This window comes from Choloepus didactylus, chromosome 3 (assembly GCF_015220235.1).
Source record: "Choloepus didactylus isolate mChoDid1 chromosome 3, mChoDid1.pri, whole genome shotgun sequence".
In the NCBI taxonomy this organism is placed as follows: Eukaryota; Metazoa; Chordata; class Mammalia; order Pilosa; family Megalonychidae; genus Choloepus; species Choloepus didactylus.
In genome coordinates, this window is record NC_051309.1 from 175,656,159 (window position 1) to 175,680,938 (window position 24,780).

General features: G+C 35.2%; 1 protein-coding gene across 2 annotated transcripts in view; it reads right to left on the minus strand.

Annotated features, from left to right (window-relative positions):
- The window catches only part of FSTL5 (follistatin like 5), an 838,269-nt gene that overhangs the window by 167,936 nt on the left and 645,553 nt on the right, over window positions 1-24,780 (minus strand). For both annotated transcript variants that reach the window (XM_037830939.1, XM_037830938.1), the window contains exon 10: window positions 21,749-21,883. In XM_037830939.1, the coding sequence (XP_037686867.1) occupies window positions 21,749-21,883 (135 nt within the window). The remainder of the gene's footprint in view (window positions 1-21,748; window positions 21,884-24,780) is intronic.

The following is a 24,780-nucleotide window of genomic DNA, read 5'->3' on the forward strand; positions in this document are numbered from 1 at the left end:
TAGAGCTAGTTGAAGTTCTTTTGCTATGTTTCTCTCCCTTTCTCTCTTTTCCTCCCTCCCTCAGCACCGTGTGTGGGCATTTCCTGCTCTGGCAGGTCCCTGATGCACAGCATAGACTCTGGCCTTGGTTTCAGCACCCTGCACAGCAGCACCTTCTGTTCTCACACCAGTATCCAACAGGACATAAAGACCAAGTGCACTTTTTGATTGGTTGGGCTTCTTCTTTCTCTTTCTTTTGTTTAGTCTGATGGACCCATGAAGACCCATTGCAGACACTAGTTTCAGTTTCTCCCAGAAGCATTGTCTTCTAGTCTTACACCAGCATCTACTGAGATGTAAAGAGCCAGGGAATTTCTTTTTCTTTTATTTATTTTTTGGTTGGCTGCTTTTTCTTATCTCCATTTTAATTTGTAGGATTTGGGGATCCCTGAGGGACACACAGGGATGCTGGCCTAAGTTTTGGTCTTAAAATCAGTAGCTTTTTGCTGCCCATTGGAACATAATTATAAAATTAGTGAGGCAGTGCACTTCTTCTTTATTCTTCTTGTTTTTATTGTGCATGTGTGTGTGTGTATATTGTGTTGGTGTGTTAGTATATATTTTTATTTTTCCCTCTCTCTTTATTTCCTTCCTTTTTTTCATTTGTCTTTCTTTTTTCATTCTTTTTGTGAGTTTGGTAGGCTAAAGAGCAGGAGTGCTACGCTTCCAGAGTGACTACAACATAATACTTAGAATGTCTATTCTCAACAACAAATTTTATTTTTTTAAATACAAGGAGATAGGAAAGCACAGTCCATTTACAAAGGAAAAAGAAATTGATGGCAAATATCCCAGAGAACCACAGTCTCTGGAATATTAATCAAATATCTGAGAACAACTCTCATTTAAACAAATCAATGAACTAAATGAAATCAGAAAATCAATATATGAACAAATGAGAATTTCAATAATCAGATAGACATTATAAAGAACCAAATGGAAATTCTGGAACTCAAGGAAAAATAACTGAAGCAGAATATTCAATAGAGGGCTTCAAGAGCAGATTGGAGGAGGAGAAGAAAGGACCAGTGACCTCAAAGACAAGACAATTGAAATTATCCAGGTTGAGGATCAAAAAGGAAAAATAATGAAAAAATAATGAGCAGAGCCATAGGAACCTGTGGAACACCATCAAGAATGCAAATATATGCATCATAGCAGTCACAGAAGGAAAAGAGAGAGATAAAGGGCCAGAAAAATATTTGAAGAAATAATGGTAGAAACTTCCCAAATCTGATGAAAGACATAACTATACAAATCAAAGATGCTCAATGAACACCAAGGAGGATAAACCAAAACAGATTTATACCAAGATATATTATGGTCAAACTGTCCAGTACTAAGGACAAATAAAAAAAAACACTTTATTTCTTTAAGCACAACACTTAATTATTTTAGTTTATGTATTATTCAAATAACTCATCAAAATCTCTAGGTTTATTTTCTGTAGAGTATCTTTAGTTTTCCCAAGAAACTATCTTATACTCATTTTTCTCCTTTCTAATGTTTATTTTTTCATTTTTCATTTTTTAAAGATTTTTACAAAGCACAAGAGAGAATCAATATATCACATATAAGGGAGAATTAATAAGATTAACATCTGATTTCTGTAGGTCAGAAGGCAGTGGGAGGACAAATTTAAAGTGTTGAAAGAAAAAAGGACAAAACAAAACAAAACTGTTACTTGAGAATAATGTGCCCAACAAAGCTGTATTTCAAAAGCAACTGAGAAATTGAGACACTTCTGGAAAAATAAGAACTGAATTCATTACGAGTAGACCTGCCTTACAGGAAATGCTGAAGGGAAAGAACACCAGAGAGTATCTCAATCCTGGATGAAGAAATAAAAATCTTCAGTGTAAATAATAAACTGAGTAATTATAAATGTCAAAATTATTTAATTTTTCATTTAGAATGCTGCATTTTACTTCTTATAAGGCTTAAAAGTCAGATTCATAAAACAAGCATATATCTTTGTAACTGGACACATGATACAAAGAGATGTAATTTGTGACAAGAATAATGTAAAAGAGAGGGATAGAGAAATATGAGTATGCTGTATGTTTAGGCTATTGAAGTGAAGTTGGAAGCAATACAAATTAAAGTGTAGTTACATTTGAATGCTAAATGTAACCACAAGAGTAACCATAAAGAAAAAAAAAAAAAAACTACACACAAAGATGGTTCAACAAAGGAAAATCAATCAGTGTAATACACTAAATGAATAGAATGAAGAAAAAAACCATCTATCTCCATAAATGCATAAAAGTCATTTGACAATCTGTCCTCTTTCCTTGGAAAAACCACACATAAATGTAGAAAAATAAGGGAACTTTTTCAATGTGATAAAGTCCATTTATGAAAAATGCACAGCTAACGTCACATGCAAATGAAAAACACCACCACCAAAAAAATTTTCAGGAAAAAAATGCCTTCCCCAAAGAAGTCTAGCAAGCATTAAAAGAAAAATTGAGACCAATCCTTCTTAAATTATTCCGAAGAATTCAAAAGGAGGGAAAACTTCCTATTTCATTCTATAAGGCAAGCATTACTCTTTTACCAATGACTGGTAAAGACACCACAAGAAAAGAAAATTAGAAACCAAGTTTCCTTATGAATATATATGCAAAATCCTTACTAAATAATAGCACCCTAAATCCACTGGAATATTCAAAATATTATACTCTATGACCATATAGTATTCATCAACTACCATATGACCTGGCCTCCCAGTACTAGATATATACGCAGAAGAATTGAAAACAAGGTTATGAACAGATATTTGCACACTAGTGTTCATAGTGGCATTATTCACAACTACCAAAAAATGGAAGAAACCCAAGTGTGCCTCAACTGATGAATGTATAAACAAAATGTGGTATGTACAGACAATGGAATACTATTCAGCATTAAAAAGGAATGAATTTCTTATTCAGGTGACAACATGTGTGAATCTAGAAGACATTATGATGAGTGAAATAAGCCAGATACAAAAGGACAAATATTGTATGACATCTCTGGTATGAAACAATTTGAATCAGCAAACTTGTAGAGTTAGAATCTAGTGAACGGGTTACCAGGGGACAGGTTCAGGGTAGGGAATGGGGAGTCAATGCTTGCATTTTACAGAATTTACATTTGGGTTTCTTACAGTGTTGTGGAAATGGGTGGTAGTGATAGTACCAAAACATTGTGAATTTAATTAACAGTACAGAATTTTATATGTTAATTTGGTTAAAAGGGGAAATTTAGGTCATATATATGTTACTAGAACACAAACTAATAGATAAAATGTATGATTCAAGAGGAGGGAAAACTTCCTGTTTCATTCTGTAAGGCAAGCATTACTCTGTACATGACAGTGAACCCTGTTTTAAAGATAGCTTATGGTTAATAGTACCATTATAAAAATGCTTTTTCATGAATTATAGCAAATGGACCACACTAATGCAAGATGCTAATAATAGGGTGGTATATGGGTAAAAAATACTCCCTAATGTAAACTGTGGACTATAGTTAATAGTACAATTATAATATCCCTTCATCATTTGTAACCAAGGTATCACATGAAAGCAAAGTATTTATAATTTGGGAGAGGGTTATAAGGGAAGCCTGTATTTTCTGTAAACCTACAACTTCTCAAATTAAAAAACAAAAAACTGAAAATGTATCAAAGATCTAAATATAAAAACCAAAACTATAAATCCCATGAAGAAAACATAGGTAAGCATTTTCAGGACCTTGTGTTCGGCAATGGTTTCTTAGACTTTATAACCAAAGCAAAAGCAGCAAAAGAAAAGTAGATAAAGGGGTTTCTTCAACAAAATTAAAAGCTTTTGTGCATCAAAGCATTTCATCATTAAAGGCAGAAAAAAAAAACCCTACAGAATGTGGGAAAGTACTTGGAAAACAGTTATCTGGTTTAATATACAGAATATATAAAGAAATCTTACAAGTCAACCACATTAAGATAACTCAATTTAAAAGTGGGCAAAAACTCAAATGTACTTTTCTCCAAAGGAGAAAAATAAATAGCCAATAAGCACATGAAAAGATGCTAAACATCATTGCTCATTAGGGAAAGTAAAAATAAAATAAAATAAAACACACACACACATGCACACACACACACACAATGGGATACCATTTCATATCTAGTAGAGAGGCTACTATTGAAAAAAATGGAAAATGCTAAGTGTTGGAGAGGATGGGGAAATAAGAACACTCATTCATTTTGGGGGGGGGGACAAATGTAAAATGCGGCATCCTGTGGAAAACAGTTTGGCGGTTCTTCAGAAAGCTAATTTCCATATGACCCAGCAATTCCACTTTTATATTTATACCTATGAGAACAGGAAAGCGTGGACTCAAGCATATATTTGTAACTGATGTTCATAGTGACAGTACTGACAACTGACAAAAGGTGCAAGCAACTCAAGTGTACCTCAAACAATGAATGGATTAACAAAGTTATATGCATACAATGGAATATTACTCAGTTGTGTGAAGAAATGAAGTTCTGATATATGTGACAACATGGATGTACCTTGAAGACATCTTGTTGAGTGAAATAAGCCAGACTCAAAAGCACAAATATTGTCTGAGGTCACTGATATGAAATAACTAGAATAAGCAAATTCATAGAGTCAGAAACTAGAATATAGGTTACCAGGGGACAGGTAGAGATAGAGGATGGGGAATTAATGTTTATTGTTATGGATTTTCTGTCTGGTGTTATGGAAAAATTTTGGTAATGCATGATGCAGACGGTAACACAACACTGTGAATGTATTAATAGCATTGAATTATATATTTGAATGTGGATTAAAACAGAAATTTTAGGCTATATATATATATATAAGCACACACAATATAAGCTGAATAAAAATATAAAAATTTTTAAAATAGGACTGTACAGAACTAACAGCATTAAACCCTGATGTAAAATATAGACTATTATTAACAGTATAATTATAATAACATTGCTGCATCAATTGTAACAAAGTTACCATCTTAATGCAAAGTGTTAATAATAGGATAAATTGGGTGGGTGGAGGGAGGTAAATGGGAACTTTGTATTTTCTGTATGATTTTTCTATAAATCTATAACTTCTTCAATAAAAGTAATATGGGCAAAGGATGCATATAGACATTTCTCCGAAAAAAGTACATGAAAGGGCAAAAAGCACATGAAAAGATACTCAACAACATTATTCATTATGAAATTGCAAATTAAAACCACAGTGAGATAAGACTTCATACCCGCAAGCATTGCTACTAGTAAAAAATACAAAAATAACAAGTGTTGGAGTAGACATGGAGAAATTGGAACTCTAGAGCATTGTTGACAGGAAGGTAAAAGGGTGCAGCCACTGTAGAAATCAATATAGTGATTCCACAAAATTTAAATATAGAATTACCATTTGACCCAGCAATCCCACTTCTATTTATATACCTCAAAAGAGTGAAAACGGTATCAAACAGATACTTATTCACCACTGTTTATAACAGCAATATTCACAATAGCCCAAAACTGGAAACAATCCTAGCATTCACCAACAAATAAATGTATATAGAAAATGTGGTATATACACAAAATGAAATAATAGCTGTAAAAAAATGAAGGTATGAGACAGGCTTCAACATGGCAGAGTCTTGAAAACATTATGCTGTTAAAGAAGCAAGATACATAAGGACAAAAATTGCATGATATCACTTACAAGAGTTGACTAGAAATAGTAAATTCACAGAGATATAGCGCAGATTAGAGATTATGGGGGAGAAGAAAGGAGCAGTGTTTTTAAAAATACCCAAAAATTTGAATAAGTAAAAATTTTTAAAAATAGTGGGTGAAACATAAATGAAAGGGGACAAAGGGAACAAACAAGCAAACGAACAACAACAAAAAAAGTGGGTGAGCCAAAGTGTTTATTGCCGAATACTTTTTGAATAGTAAAAAATGTAAACAATGTTAGTTTACGTAATTAACAACAAAATGAAATAGACTATGTATCATCCATGCTGTGGAATACTATAAAATTATTTAAAATTAATGTGGTAGACCTTCATATTCCTACACCACAGCTACTCTAACAGTTCCTAAACAAGGTGAAGAGTAACTGCTATGGTACCATCATATTTAAATAACAAATATATTGTACATATTAACTGGGGTTACATCTGAAGAAAAAGGTGGGATTGTCACATGTATGTGAAGAGTGGGTAATCTGCAATTAGTTTTTAGTTTTAATGTTATTTCATTTCATTTACATCTTACATTCTCCTTTTTTATTTAGATTATTTTACAAAGCAGGGTTCCAAGAGAGAAAGTAGAATCTTGGAAGGCTTTGAGGTCTAGATGTAGAAATGCTAAAGCATCACTTTTGATGTTCTCTATTAATTGAAGCAATTTACAATTCCAGCCCTGGTGATTCAAGATATAGGAAAAGAGACACATTTTGTGATGAGAGGAGCTAAAAAATCACATATCAAAGGGGGTGGATACAGGGAGGAGTGGAGAACTATTCTAGTCATGTTCATAATCAATCTACAAGAGACAGATTCCTATAGATTCTATGAGAGAAAACAAATCCATGCTATGGAGCATGCTGATTTCTCTTTTGTTTTATTCTGCCTTATTAAACCTAACACTGAAACTACAATCTGATGTTAATCTTAGTGTAATGAGTGTAATGGTAATTAGTGCAATAACGGTTGTATAATATAAATAATTTAAAATGGTACTTTGTGCCTTCATTTATGAAATTTGATTTTGGAAAATAGTACATCCTTTTGGTTTACTCTATAATGTCATCTAATTTTTCTGAAACTACGTGAAGAAGATTCAAACTATATCTAGAAACATATTTTTACTTTCTATTAGAATATTTTTAAGATAAAAAACAGAAATAATTTATTCACTAATAATTTAGCTTCTAATAAAATTTTACTTTTCCAGAATGTTTCCAAATTTTCATTACCTTTTTTTATTACTATACCAGAGTTGAGTATAAAGATATGCATTAGACAGACAGTAGATGAACTCAGAGGAAATATTAAAAACAGCAAATATCTTTCCTGCATGAGATGGAAAAGTTTATTTTATGAAATTCCATATGAAATGATATTTTGTAAGTAATGTTATATTTGTCTATATCAGACAAAGATGGAAATACACACAAAGTTGACAAATAAAGCAAACTTTCTCTGGAATATTCATCCCACTATTGGTCTTTTCAGAATTCACATATCTGGGCATATACAGAGGTAGCATACACAGATATTATAATCTGAGCAAACAGAGGACAGTAGCATGCACAGATATAAAATCTAGGCTCTGCATGCAGTTGATAAAAAGGTATGACATAACTTTCCAAAAACTTTGAGGAGAAGCTCACTTTGGCCCCTCATCCCAGAGCCTAGGCATTTGAAGGGCACAATTATTTTATTAACCCTTTGCACACTTACAATGTTATATGACTGATTTCCTTTATCAGAGGGCACTAAGAAAACCATGAGGAAATGATAACTCTAACTTCCTTTTGAACCTATATAAACAGTCTTTTGACAAAGGATTCAGTAAATGTACGACTTTCAGAAAGATATTTCTAACAGATCCTAACATTTTTTTCTGAACAACAAAAATATTAGTATGTAGACTTTAAAAATATGTTCATAAAGATACCATACACAGCACTGTCACTATGTATAAGGTTATTAGTCTACATGCCTAAAGTAATATCATAAAGTGTCATCATCACTTATCTTAAAATAAATTAGGCAAATTGGCATTGTGGAATATGAGATGAAATAGGAATATTCCATTAAAGATACATAATGTCTTGCAGTAAATTTAGGTAATAAATCAAAATAAAAAAGCTTGAAGTCTTGTTTTCTGTTGTAGGCAATATAGATTCTCGATTTCTTATGATAGTTGTAAATCCATCAATTCAGTGACATTAGGATCACATAGCACCTTGTTAGGTAACAAGGCTCTGATATTGTGCAAACAGGCGACACATTAAAATTGGATCTTTAATGACACTGAAAAGGATATTGATTTGAAAATATAACCTTAAGATATGGAAATTATGAGGCAGACAAATACAGTATGTTCTAAATCAACAGATGAAAAGATTTATGGAACAAGTTACTTTAAAAGGTCTGACAATGAGGAGTGTGAATATTAGAATTTATGATGAATATTGAAAGCTTGTAAAATAGTAAATGCTTATCAAGCGTGGTATGGTTAACCTTGACACAGGTCTGATTTCCCTAAGTGCATTTTATTTCAGAAGTTTAATAATAAGTTTTATCTGTGACAAAAACTAAACAAATAGTTTCTTTGTCTTGTCAAAAAGAAGCATGAATTAGTTTCTCTGTTTCATATGTTTTTAGTATAGCCCCATTACTGAATAGCATTCAGTGAATGTGATAAAAAGGAATTGAACTGAAATTGAACTAAATTTTTCATTTAGTGACTTTTTTTGTTTTTCTCAAAATATTTGTTTTATTCTGTTATATTTGCTTCTAGCAATTAAGTCATAACTATCATGATTAAAATCTCATGCTAGCTATAATGACTGTACCTTACTGCTAATTATGGCTTTTTCCCTATTCCTACCTATCTCATATTTGTGGAGTGTAGAAAATATTAATCTGACAACTGCTGGAACTATATCACACTCACTGAATGTAAAATAAGTAATTATTAATCTGATTACTGTGCATTGGCTTCATCTATGCCAGTTTGAAGACGGATTCATTCACTTATTTATATTATCTGCCTCTGCTCTGTAGAGAGAGGATTAATAAAATTCTACAAAAGTGATCTCATTAAATCTATAGAGTAGCCCTTGTGCGGAGGTATTTTCTCCTTCCTTTAAAAATAAGAAGTAAATCAGGAATAGAGGGATTAATTTACCTATATTGCCAGAATCTATTTTCTATTGCCAAGGCTTTTGGTGTCATATTCAAAATATCTTTATATGTAAATAGATTATGTTTTAAATTATTTGAAGACCCTTTCCTCTACTTCTAAAATAGGCATATCCTTCTTGAGTATTTATATATATTTAGAAATATTGTCAAATGTTTGTATTATGAATTAAACTCATTGCATTTTTATAATATTATTCACTTATATGTAGACATATAGATTTATATAATTTATTAATTCAAGTAATCTTGTTGTAGCGTTTAATCCATTTAGTTTTAAAAAATCTTACAATTAGGTTTCTAACTCATAATAGTCAATCAATATTTACTTTTTGATGTTAATTCTAAAGTAAGGATCATTATATTCACACATTATTTCCAACTGTAACACTCATTGTGGTAATGCTGACAAGAATATATAATATATTTAGACAATATATTTCAATATTTTCAGGAAGGTGGATTAATAATATTCTTTACTAGAATCCTACCAACATGTGATAGAGACTGTGCTAAATATTTGATGCAAACTGTAAATAAAAGCTTTTGATAGCAGTCTACTTTTCATACTGCTTTTCATATACCTTCATCTTGAAGATGAATCACTATCATTGGGAGCTGATTCCCCTTGGGAATGGAAATGTGCCAAGGTGCTTATGCTATGTGCAAGAAGTTTTCCAATATGTAACATATTACCTCTACCTAAAACCCCTCTTACACATTTTATATCATTTTCTTCTACATCTGTTACAAGTACCATGCAATCTTCTTCTATGGCCCATTTCTACTGTCCTTTGAATTTAAATCTTCCCCATATACCACTCTGTTAAATCTTAGCTATCAAACCGTATCCCTAATGCAACAGTAGAGTATATTATTTTGAAACATTTTTTTGTAGCTCAATTTGTTACATGAAAAACTTCCAGTGAGCTTTGTTAACAAAATTGGGAACTGTAACTCAAGATTTTCTGTTTCAAAGATTGAGGCACATGGAAACACAAACCCCTTAGCTTTATGATCTTTGCATGAATCAGTTCTCTCAACAGAATCACATTGCTGGGAAATGTAGTATAAGAAAAAAAAGTGATTGATACTACTATGAGTGCTCTATTATGTAGAAAATAGCTGGATGATTACTACGAAGCTATAGCTAAGCAAAGCAAGTCTGTGTTGTGTCATTGAGCACAAAAGTTGTAAATCTTTCCATATTTTTATTGCCACCTACATAGGTTTCAAAATCTCTCTTCCCTGAATCTTTCAAAAAGAAAGCAGAAGGAAAAACACGTTAAAGAAGAATGCAAAAATAAATAGGAATATGAGTTGACCGAATGTAAAAGGGAACTAAATGGTAGCCTTGGCTTTGATTCTGTGGCAAAACTAGACATTGGCAAAAGATTTTGGCATTTACTGAAAATGTTTAATATCTAAAATTAAGAAAAATATAAATTCCAATCAGCTGTTAATTATTGTTTAACTTAAAGAGAAATAACATCATTTTGTATTTGGATATATAGTAATATAGACGTCTATACATCCCCATATCTATTTAAATCTATATCTGTAGATATACACTCATCATTCATTTTGAAACTCTGAGTCCTAGCAATTACTGGGTTCTACAGGACATTTTTCAAATAGTGATTATTGTACAGTCTCTAGTAAGGAATAAGAAATTATTTTCAGAAAACAAGTATCGGTCAGAGGAATAATTACTCTAAGTCTCAGACTATAATAAGTACTTTATATTTGATCAGCACAAAAATCCCATGAGTTATTATACACTCTATACTATATGCAAGGAAATTAAAGCTCTGAGAGGTTATGCAATAGCTCCAAATCACAGAGGTATTATTTGGAGAACAATGCTTCCAGCATATTTCTTACCCCAAAGTTCATACTCTTTATTACACCAATCTGTCTTTTGTATGTATATGATAATCCATCATACCAAAAAAGAAAATTGACCACCGACATTATTGTTAGATAATTTACACAAGTCAATAATTTTTAGTATGTGCAGATAAGAAGGCTGAAATCATCACCTATGGCTCTGTGACTGGCTCCTTTGGTTGCCTTGATAGGTATCAGTCAAAACAGAAATTAGTCTTGTACAATAATATGAGCTATTATGAGAACCCAGAGTAATCCATGTGGGAATACAAATTGCCTTAGTTTTCCCTCATGTGCTCTACACCTAATTTTGGCTTTTTAAAAAATTACAGAATCCTGACAATTTATTCAGTAGTAGGAAACATCCCAAGGAAAACTGTCCTCTACCACAGAGCTAATATTTTTGGCTTAAACAGTTCTGGGCATGCTAATAACTGCTCAGTTTAGTTTACTTATTTAGTATTGTTCTAATACTAATTATGTGCATAATATTTTAATTAATAAAAATATGGGCACTTTCACAACAATAGCAATATATATGATATGTTCTCAATTAACAAGGGACTCAAATGTACAGAAGACAAAATTAGCAACCATTAGAAGGGCATTTATTTAAACAAGAGGTAAAGTTTGTTATTCCAAAGGAGAAGCACATATATGCCTATCAAACAGTGTAACATGAATAAGCAATGCTCACAACCTTGGTTTTTCACTAAAAGTGGTCCAGTTTCTACTTTTGATCCTTGAAGAGGTCATATAATTTAAATATATAAACAGCACTTCAAAACATTTTATTTCCAGAGACTTTGGGGAAAAAAAATCCTTCCAAACATTTCATTTGTATTATTTTCCTCTAAAGAAATGATTTTGTAATTTCCATTAATATGTAGTTAACACTGAACTGCTAGGTCAGAAAAATGTTACTTCTGATTTTTTTTTTTAATCATCATTTTATTGAGATATATTCACATACCACGCAGTCATACAAAACAAATTGTACTTTCGATTGTTTACAGTACCATTACATAGTTGTACATTCATCACCTAAATCAATCCCTGACACCTTCATTAGCCCACACACAAAAATAACAAGAATAATAATTAGAGTGAAAAAGAGCAATTGAAGTAAAAAAGAACACTGGGTACCTTTCTCTGTTTGTTTCCTTCCCCTACTTTTCTACACATCCATCCATAAACTAGACAAAGTGGAGTTTGGTCCTTATGGCATTCCCAATCCCATTGTCACCCCTCATAAGCTACATTTTTATGCAACTGTCTTCGAGATTCATGGGTTCTGGGTTGTAGTTTAATAGTTTCAGGTATCCACCACCAGCTACCCCAATTCTTTAGAACCTAAAAAGGGTTGTCTAAAGTGTGCGTAAGAGTGCCCACCAGAGTGATCTCTCGGCTCGTTTTGGAATCTCTCTGCCACTGAAGCTTATTTCATTTCCTTTCACATCCCCCTTTTGGTCAAGAAGATGTTCTCCATCCCACGATGCCGGGTCTACATTCCTCTCCGGGAGTCATATTCCACGTTGCCAGGGAGATTCACTCCCCTGGGTGTCTGGTCCCACGTAGGGGGGAGGGCAGTGATTTCACCTTTCAAGTTGGCTTAGCCAGAGAGAGAGGGCCACATCTGAGCAACAAAGAGGCATTCAGGAGGAGACTCTTAGGCACAAATATAGGGAGGCCTAGCCTCTCCTTTGCAGCAACCGTCTTCCCAAGGTAAAACTTATGGTAGAGGGCTCAACCCATCAAACCACCAGTCCCCTATGTCTGTGGTCTTGTTAGCAACCATGGAGGTGGGGTAGGCGAATACCCCTGCATTCTCCACAGGCTCCTCAAGGGGGCACTACATCTTTTTTTTTTTTTTCCTTCTCTTTTTTCTTTCTTTTTTTTTTTTTTTTTAACTTTCCCTTCTTTTTTAAATCAACTGTATGAAAAGAAAGTTAAAAAGAAAACAAACATACAATAAAAGAACATTTCAAAGAGACCATAACAAGGGAGTAAGAAAAGACAACTAACCTAAGATAACTGCTTAACTTCCAACATGTTCCTACTTTACCCCAAGAAAGTTACATAATATAGCAACATTTCAGTGAACTTGTTCCTACTACATCCATCAGAAATTAACAGACCATAGTCATTTCTGGGCATCCCCAGAACGTTAAATAGCTTATCTGTTCTTCTTGGATTATTGTTCCCCCTTCCTTAATTGCTCTCTACTGCTAGTTCCCCTACATTCTACATTATAAACCATTTGTTTTACATTTTTCAAAGTTCACATTTGTGGTAGCATATAATATTTCTCTTTTTGTGCCTGGCTTATTTCGCTCAGCATTATGTCTTCAAGGTTCATCCATGTTGTCATATGTTTCACCAGACCGTTCCTTCTTACTGCCGTGTAGTATTCCATCGTGTGTATATACCACATTTTATTTATCCACTCATCTGTTGAAGGACATTTGGGTTGTTTCCATCTCTTGGCAATTGTGAATAATGCTGCTATGAACATTGGCGTGCAGATATCTGTTCGTGTCACTGCTTTCCGATCTTCCGGGTATATACCGAGAAGTGCAATCGCTGGATCGAATGGTAGCTCTATATCTAGTTTTCTAAGGAACTGCCAGACTGACTTCCAGAGTGGCTGAACCATTATACAGTCCCACCAACAATGAATAAGTGTTCCAATTTCTCCACATCCCCTCCAGCATTTGTAGTTTCCTGTTTATTTAATGGCAGCCATTCTAACCGGTGTTAGATGGTATCACATTGTGGTCTTAATTTGCATCTCTCTAATAGCTAGTGAAGCTGAACATTTTTTCATGTGTTTCTTGGACATTTGTATTTCCTCTTCAGAGAACTGTCATTTCATATCTTTTGCCCATTTTGTAATTGGGCCGTCTGTACTATTGTCATTGAGTTGTAGGATTTCTTTGTATATACAAGATATCAGTCTTTTGTCAGATACATGGTTTCCAAAAATTTTTTCCCATTGAGTTGGCTGCCTCTTTACCTTTTTGAGAAATTCCTTTGAGGTGCAGAAACTTCTAAGCTTGAGGAGTTCCCATTTATCTATTTTCTCTTTTGTTGCTTGTGCTTTGGGTGTAAAGTCTAGGAAGTGGCCTCCTAATACAAGGTCTTGAAGATGTTTTCCTACATTATCTTCTAGGAGTTTTATGGTACTTTCTTTTATATTGAGATCTTTGGTCCATTTTGAGTTAATTTTTGTGTAGGGGGTGAGGTAGGGGTCCTCTTTCATTCTTTTGGATATGGATATCCAACTCTCCCAGCCCCATTTGTTGAAAAGACCATTATGGCTCAGTTCGGTGGCTTTGGGGGCCTTATCAAAGATCAGTCGGCCATAGATCTGAGGGTCTATCTCTGAATTCTCAATTCGATTCCATTGATCTATATGTCTATCTTTGTGCCAGTACCATGCTGTTTTGGCAACTGTGGCTTTATAATAAGCTTCAAAGTCAGGGAGTGTAAGTCCTCCCACTTCGTTTTTCTTTTTTAGAGTGTCTTTAGCAATTCGAGGCATCTTCCCTTTCCAAATAAATTTGATAACTAGCTTTTCCAAGTCTGCAAAGTAGGTTGTTGGGATTTTGATTGGGATTGCATTGAATCTGTAGATGAGTTTGGGTAGAATTGACATCTTAATGACATTTAGCCTTCCTATCCATGAACATGGAATATTTTTCCATCTTTTAAGATCCCCTTCTATTTCTTTTAGTAGAGTTATGTAGTTTTCTTTGTATAGGTCTTTTACATCTTTGGTTAAGTTTATTCCTAGGTACTTGATTTTTTTAGTTGCTATTGAAAATGGTATCTTTTTCTTGAGTGTCACTTCCGTTTGTTCATTTCTAGCATATAGAAACATTACTGACTTATGTGCATTAATCTTGTATCCCGCTACTTTGCTAAATTTGTTTATTAGCTCTAGTAGGTGTATCGTTGATTTCTCAGGGTTTTCTAGATATAAGATCATATCATCTGCAAACAATGACAGTTTTACTTCTTCTTTTCCAATTTGGATGCCTTTTATTTCTTTGTCTTGCCGGATTGCCCTGGCTAGCACTTCCAGCACAATGTTGAATAACAGTGGTGACAGCGGGCATCCTTGTCTTGTTCCTGATCTTAGAGGGAAGGCTTTCAGTCTCTCACCATTGAGTACTATGCTGGCTGTGGGTTTTTCATATATGCTCTTTATCATGTTGAGGAAGTTTCCTTCAATTCCTACCTTTTGAAGTGTTTTTATCAAAAAGGGATGTTGGATTTTGTCAAATGCTTTTTCAGCATCTATTGCGATGATCAATTGATTTTTCCCTTTTGATTTGTTAATGTGTTGTAATACATTGATTGTTTTTCTTATGTTGAACCATCCTTGCATGCCTGGAATGAACCCCACTTGGTCATGGTGTATGATTTTTTTAATGTGTCTTTGGATTCGATTTGCAAGTATTTTGTTGAGGATTTTTGCATCTATATTCATTAGGGAGATTGGCCGGTAGTTTTCCTTTTTTGTAGCATCTTTGCCTGGTTTTGGTATTAGATTGATGTTAGCTTCATAAAATGAGTTAGGTAGTGTTCCATTTTTTTCAATGTTTTGAAAGAGTTTGAGTAAGATTGGTGTCAGTTCTTTCTGGAAAGTTTGGTAGAATTCCCCTGTGAAGCCATCTGGCCCTGGGCATTTATTTGTGGGAAGATTTTTGATGACTGATTGGATCTCTTTGCTTGTGATGGGTTCGTTGAGGTCTTCTATTTCTTCTCTGGTCAGTCTAGGTTGTTCATACGTTTCCAGGAAATTGTCCATTTCTTCTATGTTATCCAGTTTGTTGCCATACAGTTGTTCATAATATCCTCTTATAATTTTTTTAATTTCTTCAGGATCTGCAGTTATGTCACCTTTTTCATTCATTATTTTGTTTATATGGGTCTTCTCTCTTTTTGTTTTTGTCAGTCTAGCTAGGGGCTTGTCAATCTTGTTGATCTTCTCAAAGAACCAACTTTTGGTGATATTTATCCTCTCTATTGTTTTTTTGTTCTCTATGTCATTTATTTCTGCTTTAATCCTTGTTATTTCTTTTCTTGTACTTGGTTTAGGATTGGTTTGCTGTTCATTTTCTAGCTTCTTCAGTTGATCCATTAGTTCTTTGATTTTGGCTCTTTCTTCCTTTTTAATATATGCGTTTAGTGCTATAAATTTCCCCCTTAGCACTGCTTTTGCTGCATCCCATAGGTTTTGGTATGTTGTGTTCTCATTTTCATTCGTCTCTATATATTTAGCAATTTCTCTTGCTATTTCTTCTTTAACCCACTGATTGTTTAGGAGTGTGTTGTTTAACCTCCAGGTATTTGTGAATTTTCTAAGTCTCTGATGGTTATTGACTTCTAATTGTATTCCATTGTGGTCAGAGAATGTGCTTTGAATAATTTCAATCTTTTTAAATTTATTGAGGCTTGTTTTATGTCCCAGCATATGATCTATTCTGGAGAAAGTTCCGTGAGCACTAGAAAAGTATGTGTATCCTGGTGATTTGGGATGTAATGTCCTGTAGATGTCTGTTAAATCTAATTCATTTATCAGATTGTTTAGGTTTTCAATTTCCTTATTGGTCTTCTGTCTGGTTGATCTATCTATAGGAGAGAGTGATGTGTTGAAGTCTCCCACAATTATTGTGGAAACATCAATTGCTTCCTTTAGTTTTGCCAGTGTTTCTCTCATGTATTTTGTGGCACCTTGATTGGGTGCATAGACATTTACGATTGTTATTTCTTCTTGCTGAATTGCCCCTTTTATTAGTATGTAGTGGCCTTCTTTGTCTCTCAAAACATCCCTGCATTTGAAGTCTATTTTATCTGAGATTAATATTGCTACACCTGCTTTCTTTTGGCTGTAGCTTGCATGCAATATTTTTTTCCATCCTTTCACTTTCAGTTTCTTTGTGTCCCTGTGTCTAAGATGAGTCTCTTGTATGCAACATATTGATGGTTCATTTTTTTTGACCCATTCTGCGAATCTATATCTTTTAATTGGGGAGTTTAATCCATTTACATTCAACGTTAAAACCGTGAAGGCATTTCTTGAATCAGCCATCTTATCCTTTGGTTTATGTTTGCCATATTTTTCCCTCTCTCTATTAATATCCTTTATTGTACCCATACCGAATCTCTTTAGTGCTGAACCTTTCTCCAAGTCTCTCTGTCCTGTCTTTGTTTCTCTGTCTGTAGGGCTCCCTTTAGTATCTCCAGTAGGGCAGGTCTCTTGTTAGCAAATTCTCTCAGCATTTCTTTGTCTGTGAAAAATTTAAGCTCTCCCTCAAATTTGAAGGAGAGCTTTGCTGGATAGAGTATTCTTGGCTGGAAATTCCTCTCACTCAGAATTTTAAATATATCGTGCCACTGCCTTCTCGCCTCCATGGTGGCTGCTGAGTAGTCACTACTTAGTCTTATGCTGTTTCCTTTGTATGTGGTGAATTGCTTTTCTCTTGCTGCTTTCAGAACTTGCTCCTTCTCTTCTATGTTTGACAGTGTGATCAGTATATGTCTCGGAGTGGGTTTTTTTGGATTTATTCTATTTGGAGTTCGCTGAGCATTTATGATTTGTGTATTTATGTTGTTTAGAAGATTTGGGAAGTTTTCCCCAACAATTTCTTTGAATACTCTTCCTAGACCTTTACCCTTTTCTTCCCCTTCTGGGACACCAATGAGTCTTATATTTGGACGTTTCATATTATCTATCATATCCCTGAGGTCCATTTCGATTTTTTCAATTTTTTTCCCCATTCTTTCTTTTATGCTTTCATTTTCCATTCTGTCATCTTCCAGGTCACTGATTCATTGTTCAACTTCCTCTAGTCTTGTACTATGAGTGTCCAGAATCTTTTTAATTTGTTCAACAGTTTCTTTAATTTCCATAAGATCATCCATTTTTTTATTTAGTCTTGCAATGTCTTCTTTATGCTCTTCTAGGGTCTTCTTGATTTCCTTCATATCCCGTACTATGGTCTCATTGTTCATCTTTAGTTCTTTGAGTAGCTGCTCTAGGTGCTGTGTGTCTTCTGGTCTTTTGATTTGGGTGCTTGGGCTTGGGTTATCCATATCGTCTGGTTTTTTCATATGCTTTATAATTTTCTGTTGTTTTTGGCCTCGTGGCATTTGCTGAACTTGATAGGGTTCTTTTAGGGTTTGTAGACCTACTGAAGTCCTTATCTCTAATTTATCAGATCTACAGCTTCGTGGAGTACACTTTCTCTAACTAACCAGCAGGTGGCGTCCACGAGCCACCTGTTCTCCACAAGCCAGTTCTCCCCTGCTTAGCCTTTTTGGTGAGTGGGGGAGTGAGTTTTGTGGGGCCCAATTGGTGTACCAAGCTTGCGTGTGTAGTTGGTGTTGCCTGCCCTGTATGTGGGGCGTGTTTCTGGGCAGTCGGGGAGGGGGGGTGGCCCTAACAATCAAATCTCCCTGATGATCCTAGAGTTTTAAAGGTGCTGCAATAGTCTAATCCTTCAGTTCAGTCCTGCCACAGTTTGTCTCTGCCACTGACCCACAAGTCTTTGGTATTGGCGTATGGCTCCTGAGACTTGCAAGTGGGCCCCTCTTCCAGGCTGTGCACCCCGGGTCCTCTGTTGAGGGATGACTGTGCTATGTCACAGGTGAGTGCCGTCCCCCCAGGGCAGTTCTGGGCTGCTGGGCTGTGTAGGGAGGCTCCCAGTCTGCTCAAATGATGGCTGTATGGGGCTTTGTTAATTCACACTGCTCCACCTTCCCAGTTCTGGGACATTCAGCTGAGGTTGCAGGGAAGGCTAATGTCCACGCCCAGTTTTGTGGTGTGTGCCTGTTATTTGAAGCACTTCCATCACACTGGGTTGTCTGAGGCAGCTCTGGGCTATGGGGCTGGCGATGGGCAGGAGTGTTTCCTGTCTACCAGGATGGTGGCTGTGAGCGGACACCCCCCTTTTCTTGGGAAGTTGTGTTGTTTAGTGAATTTTCTCAGCCACTGGATTATTGCCTTTTGTCTCAGAGCTCTCTTAGTTCTGCTCTTGACTTGACGTGCCCAAATTGCAATTCTTTGAATCTTTCTGTATTGGGCTTCTTAGAGTAATTGTTTTAGAAAAAGAAAAAAGGATTTAAAAAAAAAAAAAAAAAAAAACGGCCCTCCTCAGAGATCTAAAGGGTTATTGAAATGCTAATAGACGAAGCAACCAGGGTCATTAAGGAAAGGTCCACAGGGCAGAGAGATCAGCTTTTCTTCGGGATTTGCATATGCGCCTCAGGGCCTGAGCTCGGGCTTGAGCTCTGCCCTTCCCCCTTCTATGTTCACCAGAACTCCAAAAATCTTCCGCTTTTATTTTGGAGTTTTTCGTGTTGTTTTTTTTCTATGCCTGTCTCTTCTCTGCTGGGCTGGCTGCTCTCAGAGTCTCTGGTGTCTGGTCTCAGTCTATCTGTGGTTGGAGTTTGAATCAGTAGAATGAGTTTCCGATAAGAGCAGCCACTGCACTTCTCCCTTCTCCTTCCTGGAGCTGACAGCCCCTCCTCCCACGGGACTGAGCCTGGCAGGGAGGGGCGCGGGTTCCCTGGCCGCAAAAACTTACAGATTTCGCTGATCTCAGCAGTTCCACGTTTTCATGAGTGTTGTATGAAGTATGCCCAAAGTCAGATTGCTCTGTGGTGTCCAGTCCACGCAGTTCCTGGCTTTTTACCTACTTTCCTGGAGGAGTAACTAAAACTTACAGCTCACCAGTCTGCCATCTTGCCCCGCCTCTCTACTTCTGATTTTAACAGCATGCTACTAGCATACAATCTTCAAAAACCATTTAAAATGTGTAATTTTGACATGTAAGAGTTTAAAGTGATAAAATAATTTACAATGAAAACTTGATTTCAGAAACTTCATAATTAAATGAGAACTTACATGTAATACTAATTATATGAATAAAATTATATTCTTTCCCTCCGAAATTTTGCTGAAATTTGCATGCTGGTAAGCAGTGATTCGTTGATTAAAGAAACTAGGCCTAGGCACTTTAATGAGGAAAATATACTGGTAATACATGACTAAAATTAAAAGAAAATCAGAATACAGAGTTGAAATTAAATTCTGCCTCAGAAACTGCTCATAAAGGACAAACAAAACCAGTTTTCAATTATATGTCAGCTAAAATTAATTTTTAACAGAAAGTGAATTACAAATGGTATTTACTAGAATCAGATAAAAGGAAAAAATGTAATGAAATTATGGTGGACCTTATCCAGGTTGCTAAATCCAGATTTTTTTTTATTTTTTTTTATTTTTCTACTTTAAGAATTTTCTTTTTAAACACAGGCTATAATGATGGTTGTCTATCAGGCCAAATATAGATGTAAACTTATTGGGAACTGGGACCATGGTGAAATCCCCTTTCTCCGTGGATCCACTCATATTTACATGCACCCACTGATTTTTAAAAAATGTGACTGTTGGAGGTTGAATCATGTCCCCCACAAAAGGTGTGTTCAGGTATCAATTCCTGTTCCGGTGGGCAGGAACTCATGTGTAAATAGGATCTTTGAAGGTGTTATTAATAAAAGTGTGCCCAAACTGAATGATGGGAGCCCTTAATCTGCTATGGCTAAAGTCCTTATAAGCAAAGGAAATTGAATACAGAGAGAAAAATCCATAGGAAGCAAGAAGCTAGATGTGAACAAAACCCAGAGAAAGAAGACACCACCATGTGCACTGCCATGTGACAGAAAAGCCAAGAACCCAATGATCACCAGCAGCAAGCACCAGAACACCACATTCTTTAGGAAGAAGACATCACCTTGTTGGCATTTCAATTTTTAACTTTTCCTAGCCTCAAAACCATGAGCTGATAAATTCCCATTGCTTAAGTCAACTTGTTGAATGGTATTTGTTTTAACAGCTGGGAAACTAATACAGAGACTTTCTGGGAAAACACTTTAAACTTCTTCAGAAACTGGGGTCACAGAAATGAACATGCCAAATAATTAGAAGGTCCTAAAATACAGGGTCTCCAAAAATAATTTAGATTGGACAGGAAATGAGCATGACAAATCAAACTGAGGAGTAGAATGGAAAGGGAATAGGGGTTCCAGACTCAATTCCAAATTAGCCATACTGTGGCATGGATGAACCACTGGAAGAAAAGTTCTATGTGTTGGTCTTCAGAGAATCTACTTGAGAAACACAACAGTACTTAGAGTTTCAAGCAATTCAGTTGGAACCACAATTGCCTCTCTAGCATCCATCCATATTCCTTTCACTAAGTAATACACAAAATTAATGCTGTGTTTTTCTCATCACATCAGGACACAATCAGAAGACATATACAATGATGACAATAGTCTGCTAGCACTAAACCCAGTGTGGTCTGTGGGCTGAGTGACGCCAGGGGCAGTGAGGGTCTCTCAGTGGCAGGAACCATGGAACCTAATGCAGGGAAGCACAGCCGTGCAACTGTTTGGCCAGTGACTGCAATGCCTCTGACAGAAAAAGATGGATATTACTTTATTAACACCTATAGGATATGGCTTGGATATTCTTTGGTTTCCTCAAGTATGGTTTGGGAGGGGGGGGTTGCATGGTATTGAAATTGCTATATGAACAGGAAGGAAGATAGGACACAAAACATCTTATAAACACATGCAAAAGAAACAAGATCATTCTAGTATTGTATTGGAATTTCCACAAGGTTTGCTTTTTAAACCTTAAATCTACTTTAAATATTTGAGGAGTCCTATCTTTCCTACATATGAAAACTCTTTTTCTGAATGCGTTTTGCATTTCACAGAGTTTTCTGGTGACTTTGCTTAATGATGAGTTGAGCATAATGTGAGTGTGTGTGTGTGTGCGCACGCACGCGTGCCTGATACATACGGGTCTTTCTGGCAGAATCTTCCACAAAAAGAGAAGAGATGTCTTCATCCACTCCTGCTTCATTTTTTGCAATACAAGTATATGCTCCTGTATCTTCATAGCGCACATTGCTTATGTGAACCTCACTGCCATTTGCTGAAAACAGAAGGCAAATGTAACTTGTAAACCACAATTTCAGTTTTGGTACAGTGCTTTCTGATTACACACTCAAACAGTTCTCTTAGCTTGTCCTAATTAAATTGTTTTCCTTCCTACTTCCCTGCTTCAGAGAGATGCCAAATTATTCCCAAAGCTTTCAGGTGTTTCATAAACTATGTCATCATTCTTTACAGAGAGCCTCAATAATATATATCAATTCAAACACTTTATGTTTTATAAGCATTTCCTATTTCTTATCTTCTATATGAAGTATTTCAAATTGATAACCATATCTCACTTTATATATTTCCAAATTTCCATATAGTATTCTTAATTCACCTTTCCTAAGCTTTTATAGAAAATGGAGATACTACAAATATGGTTAATTTTTAGGGAAATACATTTGAAAATGTATTTCCCTAAAGAAATTAACTGAACTACATCATGCAAGTATAATACTATTGCCATTCATCAAGTTTATTACTGAGTTCCTATGATATGTAAGGAATTATTGGGTGAAAAGGATAGAAAGATAACACATGATTTCTGTCTGCAGAATCTTTTGATAAAAATATACCCAAAATAACCTATTTAAAAGAATGGAATTTGTATAATCACTGCATGATCAAAGATTTAAGAAATTAATTGAACTTTTAAATCTTGGTAAGATAATATTTTAAGCTATTCCCTGAATAACAAGATGCACTTCTCAATGTGGAAACCAGGGTATATTATTTTTTTACTATACGTTCACAATATGTTGGGTGCTTTCATGTAACTTATCTCTCAGTCCTCACAAATATCAGATGAAAGATCTGAGACTCAAAAAAGGAACTCATGTAAGTCATCCAACTCTAAGGGTAAGGGCTGGTCTCTTGCTCTATTTAACTCTTAACACTGAGTATTGTGGTCATTTTTCAGTCTTTTTTTCTTTTATTTTATTTCCTTCTCTGTGTGTGTGTGCATGTGTGTGTGCTCCATGTTATCCAACCAAAAGAACACCATGTGCAGTAGAATGGAACATGACTATTTGCAACAGGTAGCAGACAAAATAATTGGTGTGGCTGAGTTTAGGGAGAGAAGTATGGAAAACTAAGGAGGGGGAAAGAGAATATTAAATTAGGTTGAGAGTGTATGGATTTTGATGAGGCATGAATGCCATCCTTAGGAGCTAGTGGCTCTCAACGGATGTGTGTAAGATATGGAGACACTGTGGGTGTTTGTAGTTTGTAGAGGGAAAATCATTTTTATCACTTGAACACTTTTTTCAATTTACAAGTTTACTGCACACTCTCACCCCCCATCTTTTGTTGGTAATCACTATTCTAAAACAAGGTTTGGCAAAATTATTTGCTTCAAAAGGCCAGATAGTAAACATCTAAGGCTTTGTGAGTCATAAGGTGCCTGTAGCAACTACTCCAATCTGTCATGGTAGCAGAAAAGCAGCCATAGACAATATTTAAACAAATGGGTATGCCTGTGTTCTAAGAAAACTACTTTAAAAACAGAGGGCATACCAGATTTGGTCTGCAGATCACAGCTGCCAGACCCTTGCCATAGAGCTCTAATATATAGGGAGTGAACAATGCAATTTAACCCTATGTCAGTCTTGTTTTTTACATGAAATAAGGCTCCTTCCAAAAGATACAGGTTTTCTCTCTAGACCCACACACTTAACACTAAATTCTTTAGATGTTCTTGATACTTACAGTTTATTCCTTCTTCGAATTATCTCTTCCTGAGATTCTTATATGCTCTGTTAACCTATATGCCCCATTGCATTTCTCTCCTTCCTCGCCAAACCTAGCATTCCTAGATGATTTCTACTCTCTTGCCAGAAATACCAATTCCCTCATCCATTTATCATACTGCCACACCTGCCTTACTAAACTCCCAAACTAGAACAAGCTAATATTTCTCTGCACCTGGTGTCGCCACATCTGATTCTTGGTGAATTATGAGACTATTGCATAAGCAAAATTACAGTTTTTTTTAATTCAGTTTTTAATTTGCAGGATGTTTGATGCTACTTGTTTCTTTCCCTGACTTTGGCAGATGCACTTCTCCATTTTTATTTCAAATTCTTACACCTTGTTTGATGTTTCCTACTGAAAATAACAACTTTTTCACTTTAAGTGAGGGGCCTTGCTCTTTAAATCACAAAGTAAACAGAAATGATCAGAAAGTAACCCAGAAGCATCCTCCCCCCATCTTCATCTTCACTTATATTTACTTCCCAAAGGAAATATTCTCTGTTCATTTCAAGGAAAATCCCCCCTCCTTTCTTGTTCATTTCTACTAATCTTTCTGAATCCTTCAACCTGCTTCACTATCTTCAACATCTTTATCTTATTGATACTCGAGATAGACCCATAAATTGTCTAGTAGAAAGAAATATCCTTATTTGTCCTAACCTTCTTAACCAGCAGCTACCATCTTCTTTTTTCTCTTCTTTTCAAAATCCTTCTCATTCTAAACCCATTGAAAATTGATTTCTACTGATAACTGTTCCTCCTAATGTCATAAGGACAAACTAATCACCTGACGTGTGAACACATTTCAATGATCATTCTGGATCATTTTATGCAACTGACATTGTTGAATTCTTTCCCCAGCTTTGAACATTCTCTTGTTTTGCTTCTGTAGTATCTCTTTTATTATTTTCCTGTCAGTAAAAAAAAATGTGTGCTTTCTCAGCTTCTTACTACCTCTAATTGCTTAGGTTTGCTCATCCATTGCCATAATATTCAGTTAGTTCCTATACTTGCACCTTACATGCAAATGCTAAAGAAGCATCTAATGAATGAAAGGATAATTAAATACCTATAATATGATAAAATATAACTATACAAAAAGCAACACAGAATTTCCTATTACTTTGCCCCCAGAATTTT